The following is a 23330-nucleotide window of genomic DNA, read 5'->3' on the forward strand; positions in this document are numbered from 1 at the left end:
TCTGCTTCACTGACTATACTAAAGCCTTTGACTGTGTGGATCACAACAAACTGTGGAAAATTATTCAAGAGATGGGAATACCAGACACCTTGCCTACCTCCTGGGAAATCTGTATGCAGGTCTAGAAGCAACAGTTAGAAATGGACATGGAACAACGGACTGGTTCCAAATTGAGAAAGGAGTACGTCAAGGCTGTATATTGTTACCCTGCTTATTTAACTTATATGAGGAGTACATCATGCAAAAGGCTGGGCTGGATGAATCACAAGCTGGAATCAAGATTGCAGGGAGAAATATCGACAATTTCAGAAATACAAATGATACCACTCTAATGACAGAAAGAGAAGAGGAACTAAAGAGCCTCTTGACGAAAGTGAAATAAGAGAGTGAAAAAGCTGGCTTAAAACTCAACATTCAAAAAGCAAAAATCGTGGCATCCGGTCTCATCACTTCATGGGAAATAGATGGGGAAACAATGGAAAGAGTGACAAAGTTTCTTTTCTTGGGCTCCAGAATCACTGCAGATGGTGACTGCAGCTATGAAATTAAAAGACACTTGCTCCTTGGAAGAAAAGCTGTGGAAAGCCTAGATAGCATATTAAAAAGTGGAGACATGACTTTGCTGACAAAGGTCTGAATACTCAAAGATATGGTTTTTCTAGTAGTCATGTATGGATGTGAAGGTTGGACCATAAAGAAAGCTGAGTGCCAAAGAACTAATGCTTTTGAACTGTGGTGCTGGAGAAGACTCTTGAGAGTCCCTTGGATGGATAGCAAGGAGATCAAACCAGTCAATCCTAAAGGAAATCAGTCCTGAATATTCACTGGAAGGACTGATGCTGAAGCTGAAGCTCCAGTACTTTGGCCACCTGATGGGAAGAACTAACTTACTGGAAAAGACCCTGATACTGGGAAAGATTGAAGGTAGGAGAAGGGGATGACAGAGGATGAGATGGTTGGATGGCATTACTGGCTCTTGGTTGGATGGCATCACCAGCTTGATGGACATGAGTTTGGATATGAGTCTGGAAGTTAGTGATGGAGAGAGAAGCCTGGCATGCTGCAGTCCATGGGGTTGCAGAGTTGGACACGACTAACTGACTGAACTGAACTGAACTGAGCTGCTTTTATGCTCCCAGATGTAGCCACTATACTAAATTGGTATTTTTGTCCCCCACCTCCCCTACCACCACTTTTTTGTATTTTTGCTACATATATATCTTCCTACATAAAATGTAGTGGTTTCATATTTTAATGCTCATATTAAAGTGATTATGCCTACATATCTTCTTTTCCAATATGTTCTTTTTATTCAGGGTTTTGTTATAAGAATCTTTTTTTGTTGTCACACAGGGCCTAGTATTTGTATTTTAATCATAGTATAGTGTTACATTGTATAAACAGACTACAGTTTATCCATTATCTTGTAGTTGGACTCCTAAGTTGTTTCCACTTTTCAGTGGTTACAAACAGTCCTTCTGTGAACAGTCCTCATAGGTCAGTTAGTCAGTTTGGTCAGACAGTCATGTCAAAGTGTCCTGTCTGACTTTTGGCAACCCCATGAACTGCAGCACACCAGGCTTCCCTGTTCATCACCAACTCCAGGAGCTTGCTTAAACTCATGTCCATCGAGTCTGTGATGCCACTGAATCATTTCATCCTCTTTCTCATCCTCTTTTTTCTCCTGCTGTCAGTCTTGCCCAGTATCAGGGTCTTTTCAAATGAGTCAGTTCTTCCCATCAGGTGGCCAAAGTATTGGAGCTTCAGCTTCAGCATCAGTCCTTCCAATGAATTTTCAGGACTGATTTCCTTTAGGATTGACTGGTTTGACCTTGCAGTCCAACGGACTCTCAAGAGTCTTCTCCAACACCACAGTTCAAAAGCATCAGTTCTTCAGCACTCAACTTTTTTTATGGTCCAACTTCCACATCCATACATAACTACTGGAAAAACCATAGCTTTGACTAGATGGACCTTTGTCGGTAAAGTAATGTCTCTACTTTTTAATTTACTGTCTAGGTTGGTCATAGGTTTTCTTCTAAGGAGCAAGCATCTTTTAATTTCATGGCTACAGGCACCATCTGCAGTGATTTTGGAGCCCAAGAAAATAAATTCTGTCACTGTTTCCATTGTTTCCCCATCTATTTGCCATGACGTGATGGGACTGGATGCCGTGACCTTTGATTTTTGAATGTTGAGTTTTAAGCCAACTTTTTCACTCTCCTCTTTCACTTTCATCAAGGGGCTCTTTAGTTCCTCATCACTTTCTGCCATATGACTAGTGTCATATGGTGCCACTGATGACAGGTTATTGCTATTTCTCCTTGCAGTCTTGATTCCAGCTTGTGCTTTATCCAGCCTGGCATTTCGTATGATGTACTTCTGATATAAGTTAAATAAGCAAGGTGGTCATATACAGCCTCAACGTACTCCTTTCTCAATTTGGAACCAGTCCGTTGTTCCATGTCCAGTTCTAGCTATTGCTTCTTGACCTGCAGACAGATTTCCCAGGAGGCAGGTAAGGTGGTCTGGTATTCCCACCTCTTGAAGAATTTTCCACAGTTTGTTGTGATCCACACAGTCAAAGGCTTTAGTGTAGTCAGTGAAGCAGAAGTAGATGTTTTTCTGAAATTCTCTTGGTTTTTCTGTGATTTAGCAGATGTTGGCAATTTGATTCCTAGTTCCTCTGCCTTTTCTAAATCCAGCTAGAACATCTGGAAGTTCTCGATTCACATACTGTTGAAACCTAGCTTGGAGAATTTTGAGCATTGCTTTGCTAGCGTGTGAGATGAATGCAACTGTGTGGTAGTTTGAGCATTCTTTGGCATTGCTTTTCTTTGGGATTGGAATGAAAACTGACCTTTTCCAGTCCTGTGGTCACTGCTTAGTTTTCCAAATTTGCTGGCATATTGAGTGCAGCATTTTCACAGCATCATCTTTTAGGAGTTGAAATAGCTCAACTGAGATTCCATCACCTCCACTAGCTTTGTTTATAGCGATGCTTTCTAAGGCCCACTTGACTTCACATTCCCGGGTGTCTGGCTCTAGGTGAGCAATCACAGCATTGTGGTGATCTGGGTCATTCAGATATTTTTTAGTATAGATCTTCTGCATATTCTTGCCACTTCTTCTTAGTATCTTCTGCTTTTGTTAGCTCCATACCATTTCTGTCCTTTATTGTGCCCATGGAAAAAGCAAGAGAGTTCCAGAAAAACATCTATTTCTGCTTTATTGACTATGCCAAAGCCTTTGACTGTGTGGATCACAATAAACTGTGGAAAATTCTGAAAGAGATGGGAATACCAGACCACCTGATCTGCCTCTTGAGAAATTTGTATGCAGGTCAGGAAGCAACAGTTAGAACTGGACATGGAACAACAGACTGGTTCTAAATAGGAAAAGGAGTTCGTCAAGGCTGTGTATTGTCACCCTGTTTATTTAACTTATATGCAGAGTACATCATGAGAAACACTGGACTGGAAGAAACACAAGCTGGAATCAAGATAGCTGGGAGAAATATCAATCACCTCAGATATGCAGATGACACCACCCTTATGGCAGAAAGTGAAGAGGAACTAAAAAGCCTCTTGATGAAAGTCAAAGTGGAGAGTGAAAAAGTTGGCTTAAAGCTCAACATTCAGAAAACGAAGATCATGGCATCTGGTCCCACCACTTCATGGGAAATAGATGGGGAAACAGTGGAAACAGTGTCAGACTTTATTTTTCTGGGCTCCAAAATCACTACAGATGGTGACTGCAGCCATGAAATTAAAAGACGCTTACTCCTTGGAAGGAAGGTTATGACCAACCTAGATAGCATATTCAAAAGCAGAGATATTACTTTGCCAACAAAGGTTCGTCTAGTCAAGGCTATGGTTTTTCCAGTGGTCATGTATGGATGTGAGAGTTGGACTGTGAAGAAGGCTGAGCGCCGAAGAATTGATGCTTTTGAACTGTGGTGTTGGAGAAGAGTCTTGAGACTCTTGGCCTGCAAGGAGATCCAACCAGTCCATTCTGAAGGAGATCAGCCCTGGGATTTCTTTGGAAGGAATGATGCTGAAGCTGAAACTCCAGTACTTTGGCCACCTCATGCGAAGAGTTGACTCATTGGAAAAGACTCTGATGCTGGGAGGGATTGGGGGCAGGAGGAGAAGAGGACGACAGAGGATGAGATGGCTGGATGGCATCACTGACTCGATGGATGTGAGTCTGAGTGAACTCCGGGAGTTGGTGATGGACAGGGAGGCCTGGCGTGCTGCGATTCATGGGGTCGCAAAGAGTCGGACACGACTGAGCGACTGATCTGATCTGATCTGATCTTGTATGAAATGTTCCCTTGGTATCTCTAATTTTCTTGAAGAAATCTCTACTCTTTCCCATTCTATTGTTGTCATAGGTAGATCCTTATATGTATGTTTTCTTGAAGAGATCTCTAGTCTTCTCCATTCTTTTTCCTCATATGTATGCTTTTGTTTGGAATACCTGTAAGTAAATATCCTAGGTTATAATGTATCTAATTAGACTCTTTTTTTGAAACACCTTGTTCTAGACTTCCATAATGCCACAGTTGTCTGGTTTCCATTTTACTTCATTAACCAGACATTCTCAATCTCTTTTTTCTGGACCCTCATTCCTTAGGCTCTTTTTTCTATCTTCCCATTTCTTATGATCTTTGTCAAATGCAATTCAGTCATATAACTGCTGTGCTTAAAGTGCTTCAGAGCCCCCTGCTGCCTCTAAAGTCCAAGGTCTGTATCATCGACAAAACCATACACAATTAGCTCCCTGTGTGTATCAGCTCCTACCTCTTTTCCAAAGGATCCTGGAGAGCATCTCAAGCAGACTGCCGTTTCCTTACACTGTTCCTCTGTTAACAGTTGTCTTTCCCTTCATTCCTTACCTGCCTAGTAAACTTGCTCATTTTAAAAGATAACTCCTAATGTCCCCCTTTCAGGGAAGCTTTCCCTGGTACTCTCAGGCAGAAGTAAGCCTTCCCTTCTCTTTGTTCTCTTAGCAGTTTGTTCCTTATTTGCACTCTAATAGTGATTTGTTCAGCCAACAAATATATAGTGATTGCCTGCTATGTGTTAGAAATTGTTCTAGAAATTGGGGCTAGAACAGTACACAAGATGGACAAGGTCCTTATTTTCAAGGAGTCTACATTCCAGAGGGTAGGAAAGAGAAAAAAATAAGCAAACAAACATTATTTCAGTTATAAATGGTACTATGATGAAATAAAATCAGACAGTGTGGTAATGTGATTCAGCATGTGTGTGTTGGGTGGGGGAAGTGTTGTTCGATGGGGGTGACACCTCAGATTGAGTAAGATGCTGTTTGATGTTGTTTGAACTGAGACTTGAAAGGTAAGAAGGAGCCAGCCATGTAGAGATTGGAAAGAACATTTTAAGCAGAAAGAATGGCAAGTGCAGTGGCCTTAGAGTTGATGTGTTTGGCATATTTTAAGTGTATGTGTTTGGTTGTCAGGCAGGAACATAATGAGGAGGCGGGCAGGGAGCTGTGTGAAATCAAATCTGAGAAGTAGACAGGGCCAGATCAAAAAGGGCTTACAGGAAAGATTCGCTGATTATATTTTAAGTGTAGTAGGAGGCCGTTGGAAAATGTTAAGTGAGACAGTGACCTATCAGTTTGGCTGGTATGAGAATACTAGGAGGATGAGAGGGACACCAGAGACCATTAGGGGTTGTTGCCTACTGCAAGCGAAAAGAGTTGGTGGCTTGGAATACTGTGGTATTTCAGTGTCCATGGAAAGAAATGGAGTAACTTAGAATATATTTTAGAGGTAGGCTGACAGGACTTGCTGATGGATTGAATGTGTTGGCTTTAAGGAGGGATGGAATCAAGGAAAGGACTCCTTGGCTTTTCTTGAGTAACTAAGTGGCGAGTAATGTCATTTACTGACATGTGGATGAATGGTGGTGGCGGCAGTGATGAGATCGTTCTGTGGTGGGGAGGGAATTAAAATTTATGTTTTAGATATTTTAAGTTGGATATATCTTCCCTGGTGGCTCAGAGGTTAAAGTGTCTGCCTCCAGTGCGGGAGGCCCCAGATTCGATCCCTGGGTCGGGAAGATCCCCTGGAGAAGGAAATGGTAACCCATTCCAGTATTGTTGTCTGGAGAATCCCATGGATGGAGAAGCCTGGTAGGCTACAGTCCACGGGGTCACAAAGAGTCAGACACGACTGAGCGACTTCATTTACTTACTTACGTACTTAAGTTGGATGTGCCTCTTAGGTGGCTTTCCCATGTGGCACAGTGGTAAAGAATCTGCCCGCCAGTGCAGGAGATACAAGAGATATGGGTTCAATCCATGGGTCAGGAAGATCCCCTGGAGGAGGAAACGGCAACCCAGTTCAGTATTATTGCCTGGAAAATCCCATGGACAGAAGAGCCTGGCGGGCTACAGTCCATGGGGTCACAGAGTCGGACACAGGTCAGCACAGCACACACATACACATGCCTCTTAAGGCTGCAATGTATGGACAGCAAGGAGGCAGTTGGCTATACGGCTCTGAAGGTCAGGGATTGTCTTAGTCTGTCTTAGGCTCAAACAACAAACATCTATTTCTCACAGTTGCAGAGGCTGGAAGTCTGAGATCAGGGATCTAGCATGGGTGGGTTCTGAGGTGCTCTTCCAGATTGCAGACAGCCAGTTTCTCCTAAATCCTTACATGGTGGAAAGCGAGCAAGGGAGCTCCCTAATATCTTCTTTTAAAGGCAGTAATTAGACTCTACCCTTGTGACCTCATTACCTCCCAAAGGTCCCACCTCCAACTACCATCCCATTGGGAGTTGATTTCAAAATAGGAATTTTGGAGGGACATAAGCAATCAGTCTATAACAGGAATAGTGATAGGTAATTTCAGGAATCACGAACTTACTGATTGTATTTTAAAGCTATGAGACTGAGTAAAATAACCTAGGGTTTGTGTATGGATGGAGAGAAAAGAGGGCTGAGGGTAGTGCATTGGATACTGCAGCCTTTGGAGAATGAGAGGCTGGGAGGTAAGAGGGAGTCATAGAAGATGATAGAAGGAAGGAGTATCAATACTATCGTGCTTCTTAGAGTTACAGTGTAATAAAGGCACACATGTGATCACTGGATTTGACTCCCTGGAAGTCACTGTGATAATGGTAAGAGCACCTTTATGGCATTTCAGGGGCCATAAGGTGGAATTTCACTCATTCCTTTAACTACTTACATATTTGTCTCCTCCTCTAGACCATATGCTAGCTAGTCCTTTTTATTTCTAGGGTTCAGCATATTTAGTAGATGGTATATAAATATTTGCCTACATGTTTTGTTTTTACAGTGCAGTTTAAAGAATAATATACAGTTTAACCCTTATTTAGGATGCTTTTGGACTGCCCCTTCCCACCAGTTTTTATCAGCTCAGCCATAAGCTTGAGAATGATAAATTAAAGGAAACGTGATGAGAGAGGCAAATCCATTTTAATAGAGGTTCACAGTGTATCCTGAAGCCATCATGCTGTATGAAAAAGGGTCTTGCTTTGGATTTAGAAGGCTAGCCTCACGCTGCAACCCCACTGCTAGGCCTCGTGAAGGTGTCGGAAGCAAGTTCTCTATGCTGCCTGGATTGCAGTGTCTCAACTGTCATATATGAATAACATTAACAGATTCCTCTTTCAGGATTTTTGTGAGTGGCAAATGAGCTAATGCCCAGGAGAGTTCTTTGTAAGTAAAAAGATACTCTGTAAATGCTATTTTTGTAAAAGTAATTGGATTATCCATTTCATTACTGACTTCTAAAGTAGATTAGATCAGAGTGTCATAAAATTCATATTTAGGCAGTGGCGTATGAATGGCAACAAGTTGGGAGAGGACACATCACTAGAAAATGGTTGTTTTCCTGAAATATATAGGAAATTAATGTCTTTTGACTTTGTTCGCTTATCTCTCCCAGATAAATTTAATCATTCTGTTACAGTCAAAGAGTAGAGTCTTCTACTTTAAGATGTAATAAGCAAGTCTACCTACTATTTACCCCACTGTTGCATATCTCTGAAAGAATAACATGTATTTTTTTCTTTTTTAGTAAATATGTTAAATCAATTTGATACATCTTCCTCACTGTAATTACTCATTTCATTTTACTTCTAGGGTAAAAATCATGGTAAGAAACTTCGAAATTACTATGCAGCCAATAGCTGTCCTCCTCCTGCCAGAATGAGCAATGCAGTGGAAGCTGTGGCTGCTCCAGCTGTTTCAGTCCCTCAGCAGGTAAGACTGGAGTGTCGGGGTGGGAGCTGTCCCGTGCACAGGTGGTCATGGATGAAGTTTGTCATCTGTGTGTCCATCAAGGTACAGCTGAGCCAGTACTCCTAAAATGCCCTTCTTGGTGCTTTTAGCTCATTGATAACTGGATTTAATGCAAAAATTCATGAATCTGAAGACTTCTCATTGGATTTTGTTATGGTTCATGAAGTGATGAAACAAAATTATTTCATGAGGCTTTCTGTATGCATATTTGAAAATTCTAGGTTAAATGGTCCTGAATGTCTACATAAAGCCCTGAATGAAAAGAAAGATTTTTAAACATTTATCTCGATTGTGATCAATCCTACTGACTTTATTTTTTTTTTAAGATTTTTTTTTATGTGGACCGTTTTTTAAAGTTTTTATTGAACTTGTTGCAATATTGCTTCTGTTTTATGAATTTTTTTGGCTATGAGGCATGTCAGATCTTAGCTTCCCAACCAGGGATCAAGCTTGTGCTTCCTATATTGGAAGGCAAAGTCTTAACCACTGGACCACCAGAAAAGTTCCCCCATTGACTTTATATATGCCTTCCAGCAAGATCAGTTTCTTGAAGCTGCCCCTTTCTTCTGTACAGAGAGCCTGTATACACTCTTCCTGGACTTTGGTATCATGACCCACACTTGAGAGCCAAGTTCCATTTACTCTTTGGGAGACAGGTGTTTGAGGCAAGATATTCCTGTATTTTAGTACTTTCTGCAATATGGATTCTAATCTATCTTTGAAGTATTATTTTTTTTATAGGTCATAAATGTGTGTGCTCAGTGCTCAGTCTTTCAATTGTATCTGAGTCTTTGAGACCTCATGGATTATAGCCCACCAGGCCCCTCTGTCTATGGCATTTTCCAGGCAAGAGTACTGGAATGGGTTGCCATTTCCTTCTCCAGGGGATCTTCCCAACCCAGGGATTGAACCCATTGAACCCTGGATTGGCAGGCAGGTTCTTTACCACTGAGCCATCAGGGAAGCCCCTTAGGTCATAAATAATAATAATAATTAATAATCACTTTGATGCCAGGTACTCTGCTAAGCACTTTTCAGACAGTACTTCATTCAGCCCCGGGACGAGAGTGAGATGAGGGATGTACTTGACTTAGGCACAGAATTTAAGAGGGAGCTAAAATACTCAGTTATCAAGATAAATAATATATTTTTAAAATGCAAAATTAATGTGAAAAAGTCAGTAGTGAACAAAATGGCAAAAACTTAAAGATAGGATAAGTGTTATTGATTTTCCTTTTGCCTTAGGCTGCAATATGGTTTGGCATGACACTGTTGCTGATCCTGTCTTTATTTAAAATTTTGATATTTTGTTTCTCATTGATTTTGTTGGCTGTATGGCAGTTTTTTGATTTGTGAAAATATTCCACTAAGTATTTTTTCATCCTGATTGCTAAGTTTTCTAATGCTTCCTTATATTGGGTGCCCATGGCTCCTTCCTTGCCTCCTTCTTGGCCTTAAGTTCATTTAATGCTTGCAACAACTCAGAGGTATTGACTTATTTCTCAATGTGTGCTCCATGGGCCAGCAGCATCGGTCTCACTTGGAGGTTTATTATAAGCCCAGGGAAGCCAGATAACTTGTTTGTGGTGGTACAAATTTTGTAAAGTGGGGCAATGATTTTTCTTGACCTTATACCTCTACTCCTAAACACCATGGTGTAATTTTACTTTTCTGATTGTCAGTCCTTATGATGTGGATAGCAGTATCCACTGTTCTATCCTCCTGAATTTGTGTGGTAAATGAGATACGTTAAAAACAGAATCAGAGGACAGCAGAATATGCAGAGAGATCTTCAGGCTGAGGAGTTTTCCCAGTGCCAGTTCTTGAAGGCTGCTCGAGAATTGGATGGCTCCTTCCTTTAGAGACTGTTTTCAGCTGGTTCCACCCCTCTGGGCAAACAACCATGGGCTTTTTTCATAGCACAAATCTTTATGATTTTTGAACACAGTTATCCTGTCCCCAGAAAATCTTCTCTTCCAGGTGAAACAATGCTGTTTGCTTCAGCTGGTCCTGATATGACACACTTTCCAGATTCTTTATTGCATATTTGATTCTTTAGCCAAAATCTAGTTTGGCGTGTTTTGTTAACCCAGCAGTAGTTAACTGAGTGCATACTATTTTCCAGGGATTGTGTTAGGTTTCCCTTAACTGTTTCCCAGCCTGAATACAGTTGTCTGGACCTGCTGGTTATTTCCCCCAAATTATACTGTATCTGTGGGTTTCCCTGATGACTCAGATGGTAAAGAATCTGCCTGCAAAGCAGGAGACCAGGGTTTGATCCCTGGGTCAGGAAGATCCCCTGGAAAAGGGAACGGTACCCACTCCAGTATTCTTGCCTGGAGAATTCCGTCAACAGAGGAGCCTGGCAAACTACAGTCCGTAGAGTCCCAAAGAATTGGACACAACTGAGCAACACACACACACACACACTCTCTCTCTCTGTCTCTCTGTCTCTGTCTCTCTCTCTCTCTCTGTATGTGTTAGCTGCTCAGTCGGGTCTGACTCTTTGCAACCCCAGGGACTGTAGCCCGCCAGGCTCCTCTGTCCATGAAATTCTCCAGGCAAGAATACTGGAGTGGGTTGCCAGTTCCTGCTCCTACACATACTATATCTGTAGCTAATTTATAGACTCTGAGGATAGAGGGTTAGTTTTTATACATATCTGTGTGTCACTTTTGTATTAGGTTGCAAGCCCTATAAATAGTAGGCATTTAGTACATGCTTGTTAATGGATTCTGGGAAGACTTTTTCTCTCTGGTAATGTGAGTTTAGACCTTACCTGTGCTGCCCTAAATCTTCCTTGCTGGGTTTTTAAACTTCTTTTCTGAAATTTCTTCAATGAAAATAGCAGTGAGGCATTCATCAGCTTGGTACACAGGTGATTGTAATGCAAAACCACAATTAAGTGTCTCCCAGTCTTTTCCTCTTTCTTTCTGAAACGAACAATTTCCTGTCCTTATAAAGCTGAGTGCTTATGGTCATGCCATAATGGGTTATTTTTCAGCTCTTAGAAGGAAGGAACTTTGAGAAGAGAACAGAGTCCACACTTTAAAACCTTGTTTGTTGTGTCTTTGCTGTCAGATGGGCTCCTTTAAGCCTGGAGGCAGAGTGATCCTGGCCACAGAAAATGATTACTGTAAGCTCTGTGATGCCTCCTTCAGTTCTCCGGCTGTGGCCCAGGCTCACTATCAAGGCAAGAATCATGCCAAGAGGCTGCGGCTGGCGGAAGCTCAGAGTAACTCATTCTCGTAGGTATTGCCGTTTTCTCTTAGGCCAGAGTGTTATGTGAGACTCACTGTCTCTAGAGAAAAAGAGTTGAAAGGGAGCCTTGTTTAGAAGTCTCACTCTTTTAAAATGTCTCTTCTCCAGAGACTCCTCAGAGGTCGGTCAACGGCGGACCCGAAAAGAAGGGAATGAATATAAGATGATGCCTAATAGGAGAAATATGTATGCAGTACAGAATAATTCAGGTATTCTGTGGCTTTTCACATGCCTTGGCTATGTTTTGCAAATGGTGTCCACTATTTTTATTTCCTTTAGTGGTAATAGATAGCCCTGAGAATTTGGGATTAGCTTTCGTTTTGTGGAATAGGTCTAGTGGCTTTTCAAGCTGGTGTTTATTTCAGGTCTTATTTATTTATTTCCTATTTAGTGTATTATTTATTTTGATTTTATTTAATTTTTTTTACATCAAGAATATGACTTTATTTCAAAGAACCAAGAATAAGAAATGAGTTAAATGGAAAGGTGATACATCCTTGGGTTCTAAGACCCAAAATGCAACTTTTAAAAAAGTTGAAGTATACTTCAATTTACAAGAATTTCACATAACCGAGTCTGTGTTTTAAAGTGTCTTATCGTAGTGCCTTTATGTTACTTATGGTATTTGCCAGCTGAGATATTTAAATGTAGTATAAAAACGAAATATTTGGTTTCAGGCTGCACCACATTAAATCCTCAGTTATTAGGGAAAATAAAAATGGTAGCAGTGGTGTTTAACCAGGGGAGTGACTCAGATTATCTGGGGAATTTTTTATAAAATACACATAGTTGAACCATGACTTAGAGATTTTCAGTCAGTAAATTTAGAGTGGGACTCAGACGTGTGTGTGTTTTGCAAATGCTTCCTCAGTGATTGATACATACTTTTAGTTCACAATTACTAGTTGATAGGAATATTTTCTGCATTTTCTGATCATCTTCAGTAGGGAGAGTAGTCCTTCATCCTTTCCCTACCCCAGCCTCCAGTGCACACACATATGAGCAGAGGTCAATCATGTAAACAGTAAAACAAACAACAAATTGATTGGAAAGGCAAAAGAAGCATAGAAAAAGGGGACATATAGAACACAATGTAATAAGTCTCATGAAAGTCTGAAACATTTATCATTGTTGCAATAAATGTAAAGTTAAAGTTCCAGTGAAAAGAAAATTGTAAGATTAGATAGAAAATATTCAGTTGAAATGAAGGAAGCCAGAATAGCTGTCTTAGCATTAGATTAAAAAAAAAAAAGAAAACAAAAACCTTTAGGACAGAAGGCCATTTAGACTTATGTTCTTGGATCAGAGTACAAGTAAATGAGATGTCAATAATATTAAAAACACAACATTTTTATGTATTTGGAAGTTTTAAAACATTTCTAAATAACTCTCTCACCAAAGAAAAAATCATACTGGTGATTGAACATTCTTAGAATCAAATTGTAATAAAAATGTATCAAAATTTGTAGCATGTAGTCTAAGTAACATTTTGAGAAAAGCCTTAAATGTTTATTATTATAGTAGGAAAGCAGAAAAGTATTGAGCTAATGGTCCAACTTAAGTCAGTTATATAAAAAAAGAAAATAAAATTATCAATAATTCCATCAACATTTTTGTGTATATTACTTCTGTTAAAATGGACATGTGATCATATTTTGTGATATTCTTGTTCAGTGTAATGGCATATTATAATCAAAAATTGTAATTACAGAGTTTTCTATAGCATTGTTTTTAGTGACTGTTTAGTTTTTCATTACATTCATTACTATGATTTTTTTGAATTTAAATTTATTTATTTTAATTGGAGGCTAATTACTTTACAATATTGTATTGGTTTTGCCATACATCAACATGAATCTTCCACGGGTGTACACGTGTTCCCCATCCTGAATCCCCTCCCACCTCCCTCCCCATACCATCCCTCTGGGTCATCCCAGTGCACCAGCCCCAAGCATCCAGTATCATGCATCGAACCTGGACTGGCGATTCGTTTCTTATATGATATACATATTATACATGAGTTGTATGTTTGGATCTTTCCTTTATCCTTACCCTCCCCCAAAAAACTTTTATAAACTCTAGTTAAATAAATGTCCTCATTGATAAATCTCTATGCAAAAATTATCAACATTTTCTTAGTGAAATTCTTAGAAGTAGAATTTTTGGATTAAAGTATTAGCATAGTGATATAACTTTTGATATAATGCTTAGAAATGAAAGTATTTCTAAAATTATATTCACTTTTTAAAGACATTGCCATTTAGAGTTTGGGTTTGCTCCACAGTAACATTTCTGACAATAGTTGGAAGAGTCATTTTAGCTTTTTAGACTGAACCTGTATAAAATTGTAATTTAAAAAAACCTGTTAACTTCCCATTTTTTTCAAACTAGGAATCTGTGAATTTTATACTTTGAGGTTAGAATTACAAATTACAGTGGTAATTGGTCAGACCATCATTTGCTTAGTGAGTATTTTGAAGTGAATATATTACTTTTGTCTCTTTGTTTCAGCAGGTCCTTACTTCAATCCCCGCTCTCGGCAGAGAATTCCACGTGATCTGGCCATGTGTGTTACTCCAAGCGGCCAGTTTTACTGCTCCATGTGTAATGTCGGGGCTGGCGAAGAGGTGGAATTCCGGCAGCATTTAGAGAGCAAGCAACATAAAAGCAAGGTGTCTGAACAGCGGTACAGGAATGAGATGGAGAATCTGGGCTACGTATAGGGATTGTCATATTCAGATAGAGCAGCTTGTCCTGCCTGTTGCTCGCCTTATGTCAACATGCCCTGCTTTGTGGTTCTTTTGATATGAGTACATTCCTCTGCTTAATGTTTATACATATAACCTGCAGTGGTACCATAAGGTGTCAGAATTGGGGAAGGAAGAGAATGTGCTTAAGTCATGATGCTTTTTCAGGTCAGTTGTGTTGAGCTGCTTTAAGCCTGTGACCTACCTACCCCATGAGACATACCTTTTTATCTTGACCAAGTTCTGGTCAACTAGTAGCCTGACCACATAGAGCTTTAACTATTTAAAAACTTCATATTCTTTTACAGTGTTAGTGTTATGTATTGTTAAATAATTTTATCGAGTTTTTGCTTCAGATCACAGTAAAAGCAGGTAAGCAAAGATTTTAGTTTTCTAAGGTTTCTTTGGAACTACCATCTCAACTCAATGAATTGTCAGTAGGATATACTATGGAAACTGCATTAGAATCTTGCCCAGAACAGTGTTTTCTGTTTATCATGTCCCTTCCTTATTGAAATGCAGGTTCTCGTGGATTCAGACACTTCTAATGTGTTTGTGTACTTCCAGATAGCGAAACTTGATTTTCAGTTGTGAACTTCGCACATTTAAATTCACCTTCTTTTCTCCTCTTTTTTTCTCCCCCAGTTGAATTAGCTTATCCAATTAGCTCATTTTCATGTCCCAGAACGGTGTTGTAGGTTTTCCAAGCCCCATATTTAAATATCCAATAAGTTTAGGATAGATGTGATTTTTTTAAATATATTTTTTTCAGCTGGTGTTGGGAAATGAAATGTATTTGATTTTTCAACTTAGAGTTACTTCATGATGATAACATGCACTTATGTGATGGTTTCAACCGTAAGTTCAGAACCCTTGATATTTGTTTTGATAGACTTTTTAGATAGATCCTTAAATTATACTCACATTCTTCATTGTCTTGCTAATTTGTAGACTGTCCTGAAAAATATCACTACTTTACTATTTCCAAGAAAGAAAAGAATTTTTTTAAAACAGTTAATCAAATTTTAGTAGCATTTCCAATAGAAAAATACCTGAACTTTGGCATTATTCTTTATAATTCAGCTTCTTTGAAGATATAGATTAATAAAAATATAGATTACTTTCATATCTGATAATTAGAACAGTATTATTATTTTTGCTTTTTGTTTTTAAAATGAGAAGCTCTAGTATTTTGTCTAGATTAACCAATGGAGGATTCTATGAACTTTCACTAACTGTATTTTACTTATTTACTATATTTACATGGATAAGATGGGTGCTCATCCATACTCCTTTTGAAAGGCCATGTTCATAGAAGTTTATATTGAGCAATATCTTTGCACTATGGTAAATTCACTTTTGATTGCTTATATTACTAATTAAAAATAAAACTCCTATTTTTCCTTAAAAATTCTATCGGCAAAAAGATAAGGAGAAGGAAAATTATAATCATCATTCCATTCCTTTAGTACTGCTGAACAATTTTTGAATTATCTAGACCCATATTTAAAATTAAGTTTTGTGATACTGGTACACTGGTACACTCTCTGGTACACTCTCAAGTTACCCTTCTGTTGAAGTCATGGTTTTTTAATTCTAAAAGTAGAATTACTTAGTAGTTTTATTTTCTCCCAGGAGCAGAAGAATGAAATAATGTTCTGTTGAAGTTCTATCGAGACCTGTGAATCAGTATAATAACACTTTTTGCAGTAAGCTATGAAGTATAATTGATTATTTTAGAGCAATTTAGAGCTTCTCTTATTGATTAGTAGGTTACTCATTTTGCTGCTAAGTGTAATTTTTTGGTAGATTTTAATATGACAGTGCTGGCCACATGGTTCTACGATTATTTAAAAATTCTTTTTTCCCCTCTCTGTGTGTGACTACATATATGTATACACATGTATATGTATGTGTGTGTATATATGTATGTAGTTGTATAAGTACACACACATATATAAATCTATGTATGTATAGTTTTATGTGATTCCATAGAGAAGATTTCATTGAATCCTTAGATAACAGTAAAAGATTGTGGATAAGAATTTACATTTTATACAAGTGGCATTCATCCACTTTCAGTTTTTTCTTTGCAGATAAAATTAATGGAATGATCTTCTCTACTGTCCCCACTTAACAATTTCGTTTTATATATGTAATAGCAGTGGACTTAAGGCCTTGGTGTTTTTCCTGGCCTTGCATATTCAGGTTTCTAGTCTCTCAGTGCTCTTAATGGATGTTATGAATGCATAAACGCATTTTCTTTTAAAGAAAAAAGTTAGATTTATAGTGTTATTTCTTACTTGTTCTATTTCTTTGCACTAAACAAGACTGATGTTTGCTTTATATGACACCTTAGAAACCATATTGCCTACAATAGCTGGGTTTGCTCCTTACTTTCCAAACTCTAGCAGTTGATAAATAACTTCCATGTTTATAAAGGTTACATACACATCCAAAAAAAGAATCACAAATCTCTATGACAGTGGGTTGTGTTTTGGGCTTGTTACCTTGCAACATTCTCCTGTGTTCCATAGGTGAAACAGATGGTGACAGAGGTGTCAGAAAGGAAATGCATAGGTAAATACACCTCTGCATGCTACAGTTTCTCATGCTCATGCATTCCTTATGGACAGTGTTGTTGTTTTCCTGTCAAAGAAGGCTGTTAGTACTGCACTCAGTGGTATGTGATCTCTGTCAGTTTCGTTTAGTAAAATCAGGTCCTGCTCTGTAATATCCTTTAGAATTTGCACCCTGTGCTCCCCAGGAATCACATTAATATCTTTTTACGTACTGTATACAAGGATGGACAGAGGCCTAACCGATGGAAAACCTTTAGTCAAATAAGTAGATTCTAGTTCTAGATCTACAAGAAGAACGCAGAGCATCAAAGTCTCTTCTCTGTGAATATCTTCATGTACTTTGTCATTCAGAAATCAATGTTGAAGATAACAATTAGAAACTCTTCTAAAATATCGAGGGCAAGAAGATGTAAAGGAAAAATTTTGGTGTTCCGATTAAAAGATTAGATTGCTTATGTCTTCGAAGTGTTTTTTCAAAAATACTCAGTTACAGAGCTGAGTGTGCCATGTGATCCTTCCAACTCCACAATGAACAGAAAATGTTTTGTTGGTTTTGTTTTTGTATGTCCTGTATTATAACTTGTAAATATGTGCATGTTGTTTATGACGTGTGTCTATTTGTCTCTTATTGCACTGAAATCTGCAAGGTGAATAACTGTCCTATACCATTTGCAAAAACTTCCTCCAACTCTTCCTCACTGTTGCCCCTTCTCCTTAGTTGATAAACTTAGAAAACCATTTAGAATTTTTTGAAACCCTGAGATTGAATGAAAAATCAATCATGGCTGTCTGAGATCATCTCCATGTCCCTCTAACTTAAACAGCTGAAAGGAAAGCATGAGATCTTCCACCTTATTTTATAGAGCTGTTCTACAATACTGGTGTGCTTGCTTGTATCTATACTTTGAACTAGGATTAAAGATACATATATATACACATGTATGTGTATATACATATATATTGTGTATCTGATTAAATCTTCATATGTAGATAGACTCGAAGGATTAATGGTGGTTTTAATGATTCCCTCACTCCTGAATCAGCAGGGACTATGAACAACGACAGTTGGAGGACTGTTCAGTGACCCATGTAAAACGAGTCTCGCTTGTGTCAGGGGAGACATGTAACTGTTCTGCATAATGCCCTCTACAGAGAGGCCTAAGAGTGATGGATTTGGAACCTAATCTGTTTTGTTTCCTCAGTGTCAGAACACAGGCTGGAAGGACCTTTTAAAAACTTGGTGGGGCATATACGAAAGACAACAGAGCTACTTTAGAAGTAGAGAAATGTTTTGTCAGTATAGGTAAAAGTTTAATGCAGGCTTTTGAACAGATACTTTAAAAAGATTCCATCTTGCTGGCTTTTCTTTTTTCAACCAGCCAAATCACCATTTAGATGTTTCATGCATCATAAAGGATGTCTTGTTGCTTTAATTTTTTTGGTGGTGGACCCCTGTCATTGTGAGCTATCACTGTCAGTCTTACTAAATGGACAAATAGCTGTGTAAATAGCTTCTCATACGACATTTCTACTCATAGCTGTTTGACTTTGTCTTGCCGCTATGAATGGGAGGATCATTTATCAACTCCCCTTCTGGGTAGCTACCAAAAAAATACTGGCTTATGGTCCCATGTGACCCTGTCTTTGTTAAGCCCAGATTATGAGTGCCTTTAGCAAGTTTTAGCATTTCACAGAAAGAAAAGATGATAGAATTATTGCCATTAGTCACAATGCATAAAATAGGAGCTTGGAATAACAAAGCTTTGTGTGAATTCTATGTTTTACATCTTTTTTTTTTATTCATGCAATCTCAATTTGATATTGAGTAAAACTATGTGATAATTAATCAGGAACCATACATCCTGAAAATGAATCCAGTTGTCCAAGGCTGGCAACGGTCATTGATTTTTTTTTTTCCACTTTGATCTGCATTGTATTTATATGTAGTGATCGATAGTGTGATGGATTGGGAAGAGCTTGATATTGATGTTTGGAAAAACTTTATTTCAGTGTCATTTTCAAATACTGTCTTATCTAATACTGTAGAGAGGATAGAATTATGTATTTGCACATGAACTGAAGACTGTCATGCATAATACTTATTCATTGTGCTGTTATGGTTCATCTCTACATTTAAAACAGGTATCTTCACAAATCAGGTTCAAGATGTTTTAAAGTAAAATTTTCCTTACTTCAATGAATTTAAAATTCTAAATTGCCTGTACTCTTTGAGTCTCTAAAATGCACTGCTAAATTAATTTTACTGCAGAAATACTAACATTTTTCTTGACAGTTTATTATGAGAAATTTTAAATGTACCTTAAACTTAATGAATTTTACAGTATATTAGCACTAGATTCTACTATTAACATTTTCCAGTACTTATATTACCATATATTTGTCTGTCCCTCTGTTTATCCGTTGAACAATGGAGTTTTAAAAATATATACATTTTAGTGTAAATTTCAGATACTTGCCTAAACAATTCAGCATAGGCATAATTAGTTATAGTTTAATATCTGTTTACATATTAACATCTTTTAACAAGCAGTGTATGAAGTTGATAACCTGAGCCAGTTAACATATGTCTTTTTCTCCTGTGGACTTTAGCCTTCTTGTTTCTGTTTTTGTATATGCTTAGAGTGAGGGAAGACAACTCCTTTTCAAACTGAAGTTTTTTGGTGTTGGTCATTTTAATGCTTAATTGTCATACATTTTAAAGCTTCGTGTTAAGAATTTTTTCTTTATCCCTCTTTTTTGATGTATGTTTGCTCAACTATGCAGCTTCTTTAGAAAACTGTAAATTACTGGTTGGGGTTTATTAAATCAGCTTATACCTCATTTCAATCTGCGGCTGCGTTTTTCTCCTGGTATCATTTCTCGCTTTACTACTTTCACCTGTTCTACCAGAGAATAGAGCGGCATAAAGGGTCAGCCCCACAGACGATTAGCTGTTTAAAACAACTCTAGAAGAACAGATGGAGTAGTTTAGAAAGTTGAAACCATTCGTTTATCTAAAGCCTTTGAATTCTCTGAGAATTGTAACTGCCCATGCTTTCTCTTAGCCATAATTAGCAGGATTAAAAATGATTGTACTGTACAATGAGTTGTTGAAATTGTAAGCCTTAGTAACCATCTTTAGCTTTACTCTAGTACTGTTTAGGAAAAAATTATTGACATATGCCTTTATTTTTATGCCAATTATTTTGTGGACAAAATCAGAAGAATTTAAGTGACTTGTTGCAGATTATGAAGATTCAGTGGGTAAGTCAGAACTGAAATTTTGATATCCTGGATTCATATTCTTGTGCTCTTTGATAAAATTCATGGCTTTCAAAATAAACACTCCCTTTAGGGCGCTTAAAATGAAACTATGTATTTTTACTAATTAGACTTTCATTTTTTTGGACATTTTACAATTCTTTGAACTTAAAAGATTTTTCCATGGTCATAGTTTCTCATTAAGTCAATGCAACTGCTAAAAATCTCACTTTGCTGTTAAATACTAATAATACAGGTTTTATCAGATTTCCTTTCACATTTACATAACCTTCATGATTCACTCATAACTCTTTCTGTGTAAGTGCTTAAGTGACCCCCTCACTAGTGAAAATAAATGTTCTATATCATTGATTATATGTATATTCTCTATATGATATATTTTTTTAAGGAAAAGAAACCCCATGTGTCCGGATGAACAATATTATCTTAGTGCAAAGCACATATAAAGTGGCTTGTTCTATTCTGAAAATCTGGTATTTACAGGAACAAAACTTTTAGAGTGGCTGGTCATTGTTTTACCTTCTTTTGGTACTTGAGCATCTTTCTGTGGTTTTGTAAATGTGTGTCATTTTGTAAGAATTTCTTGTTGATTCTGTGTTAATTGGTGTCCACCTTGTGATATCCTCAGCTGACCATAGTAATTTAGTCTGGGTATGGGGTGTCTGCTTTGAAATGCCTTACTAGAGTGTGGCAGACTCTGCTCTAAAGCATTCCGTGTGTCTGCTAAGACAATAAGTTGCCTCTCTCTGATGTATGCTCTAGATCCAGAAGCAAAACTAATTTTGCTTTCACTGTTAATGTTGCATTTTAGCTCATTGTTTTAAATTAGAGAATAAAATCGTGGAGCCAAGGGAAACTTTATAACCCTTCATTTAATGGCATGGCAAACTTTTAAAATTGCTTTTACTGTTTCCCTAGAATGATGTTTCTGATAAAGGATATAGCTGAAAAATGCCTGCCAGAACTGTATGAAATTGGGTTTGTTTCCTACAATTTCCCCTAAATGTCATACAGGGATTTAACATCTGTGTATGCTGTTGGGGCTTTGTGCCAGTCATCACTTTGGAAATCTGTGTTCTGAGGCTACATAAATGACAAAAATGTCTTGGGATTGAAGCCAATCAACTGTGAACTGTGAAATTGAAATTGCTCTTTTGGTTTTATTTTCTTAAGCATATTGCATAGAGAATCCTGAAAGTTATTTAAAATTTACACTGCTTCTGTTGATGGCTCATTTTGGCTGTGTATCCTCATTTATGTACTGATTTCTGATAAAGGCTTGACGTTATTATAGCAGTCATTTTGTGTTCACCTTAATAAAAGAGTTTCTGAGTCTTGTCTGCAAATCATTTGGTTGTGAGTTGGGGATCAAAGAAAGAAGGTGCATCGTCAGCACTGAGGTGCTGAGGTGTTATTTTTGATGCAGATGGTTGATGGCTGAGGATTCACCTTTTATCCATCTGCATGTAATTTGCCACCTGCTTCTAGAACTCATGGGGCTTCTGCAGTGGCTCTGTGGTAAAGGGTATGCCTCCAATGCAAGAGACTTGCAGGAGACGCTGTTTGATCCCTGGGTTGGGAAGATTCCCTGGAGAAGGAAGTGTCAGTCCACTCCAGTATTCTTGCCTGAGAAATCCCATGGACAGGAGTCTGGTGGGCTACGGTCTATGGGGTCACAAAAAGTCAGCAGACATGACTGAGCCACAGTCCACAGCTTTTTTCTTGAACTCAGAGTATATTGTCACCTACTTGGGCATGCAGTAGAGTTGACCCTGCCAAAATGGTAGATTTGACCACTACCCCATTCTACCATTGCTGGAGTTCTCCTCACTCAGTTGGAGCAAGTTCTCAATTTTATTGATAGATTTAATTTTTAGATTTAAGTTTAATCTTTCCTTCAAATTCTGAGAAAAGTTGCTTAGCAGGACTGTAACTGTTGCTTCTGGAAGTAAACACATATTAAGAGGCAAATATGCCCAATAATCTTTTGGGTGTTCATATATAAAATACTTTTGCAAATATAATCAGCTTACATACACAATGTATTATTGAGGAATGGTCTTTGAAGCACTCTGGTTGACAGCATGCAATGTGCTTTTCAGCTTAAATGCTCATTTTAAAAAGGTTAGAGCCCTGGAAGATGCTGTTGTGCTTTGTTTAATCGGGATGCAAGACACATACACTTACTGTCGTGGGAAAAATTCTTGTGTCTGCACAAAAAAATGTTTCTGAATGAAGAGAACAGAGCTCATTGAATCTATCTGTGTTGTAAAATACTCAAGGCATCAGCACATTTTATGAAATCATGTCCAAGAGATTTTTAGCTTAAAGTCATGATAATGAACATGAAAATAGTTTTTAACCACTTGAGCTTGTCAGATTTTCTTTCTTCAGGCATTTCTAAGGCTTATTTGTTTGCTGAAAATCTATTCAAGGTCAAGCACTGGGTGTTATCTTTTCAACTTGCCTGTGTGGAGAGGATTGACACTAAATGTTCGCAGTCTCTTATGAATTGATATAAGAGTGTTAAGATCAGAAATAGGTCTTTTTGTGATAAGTTTTAAGATTTTTATCATCTGAGGTGAGGATGAACCCACTGAGTTTTGTTCCTCTTGTGAGATATTCATAAACTGTTGAAAATTGGGAACTGCAAACAAGATAAAGGCAAGTAACTATTTTGAAGTATAAATATTATTTAATAGAGATATGATTATGAGTTCTTACCCTCTACAAGGAAAAAAATTTACCTAAAAATATACTCTATTGTGTGTGTGTGTGTGTGAGAGAGAGAGAGAGAGAGAGAGAGAGAGAGAGAGAGAGAGAGAGAGATGTGTATTAGGGAGGAGTAGATGGAAATATGTATTAAGATGATCAAATACTTATAATGAAGTATGTCCAAAGGAACAGATGGAAATTTGCCACTGGAAGAAATATGCTCCTCCACGGGCACTCTGTAACTTCTGCTTGGCATTTTGGATAAGTCTTTAAGTACATAATTAGAGTTTCAAATGTGTTTTGGCTGGCAGCCATCCCTCCAGACAGGAACAAGATGTCTTTCATATTAGCTTCAGTTTTTAATCTTTGCTGATGCCGGAGGCCCTTTTCTATCCCTGTTTTCTAGAAGTAGCTTACTAGGTTATGGACTTTGACCAAAAGT

General features: G+C 38.0%; 1 protein-coding gene and 1 long non-coding RNA gene across 5 annotated transcripts in view; one reads left to right on the forward strand and one right to left on the reverse strand.

Moving 5' to 3' along the window:
- ZMAT3 (zinc finger matrin-type 3) overlaps positions 1–21519 on the forward strand; it is a 38909-nt gene extending 17390 nt beyond the window's left edge. For 3 of the 4 annotated variants that reach the window (XM_061415412.1, XM_061415414.1, XM_061415413.1), the window contains exons 3-6: positions 8143–8262; positions 11383–11549; positions 11671–11771; positions 14074–21519. In XM_061415412.1, the coding sequence (XP_061271396.1) occupies positions 8143–8262; positions 11383–11549; positions 11671–11771; positions 14074–14285 (600 nt within the window). In that variant the 3' untranslated portion in view covers positions 14286–21519. The remainder of the gene's footprint in view (positions 1–8142; positions 8263–11382; positions 11550–11670; positions 11772–14073) is intronic. The other variant, XM_061415416.1, reaches the window with a different exon arrangement.
- The window catches only part of LOC133246839 (uncharacterized), a 35109-nt gene continuing 15769 nt past the window's right edge, over positions 3991–23330 (reverse strand). Inside the window, exons 2-3 of the long non-coding RNA XR_009736195.1 lie at positions 6233–6348; positions 3991–4482 (exon numbers count right to left, since the gene is read on the reverse strand). This is a non-coding gene — a long non-coding RNA (uncharacterized LOC133246839). The remainder of the gene's footprint in view (positions 4483–6232; positions 6349–23330) is intronic.

This window comes from Bos javanicus, chromosome 1 (genome assembly GCF_032452875.1).
Source record: "Bos javanicus breed banteng chromosome 1, ARS-OSU_banteng_1.0, whole genome shotgun sequence".
NCBI lineage: Eukaryota > Metazoa > Chordata > Mammalia > Artiodactyla > Bovidae > Bos > Bos javanicus.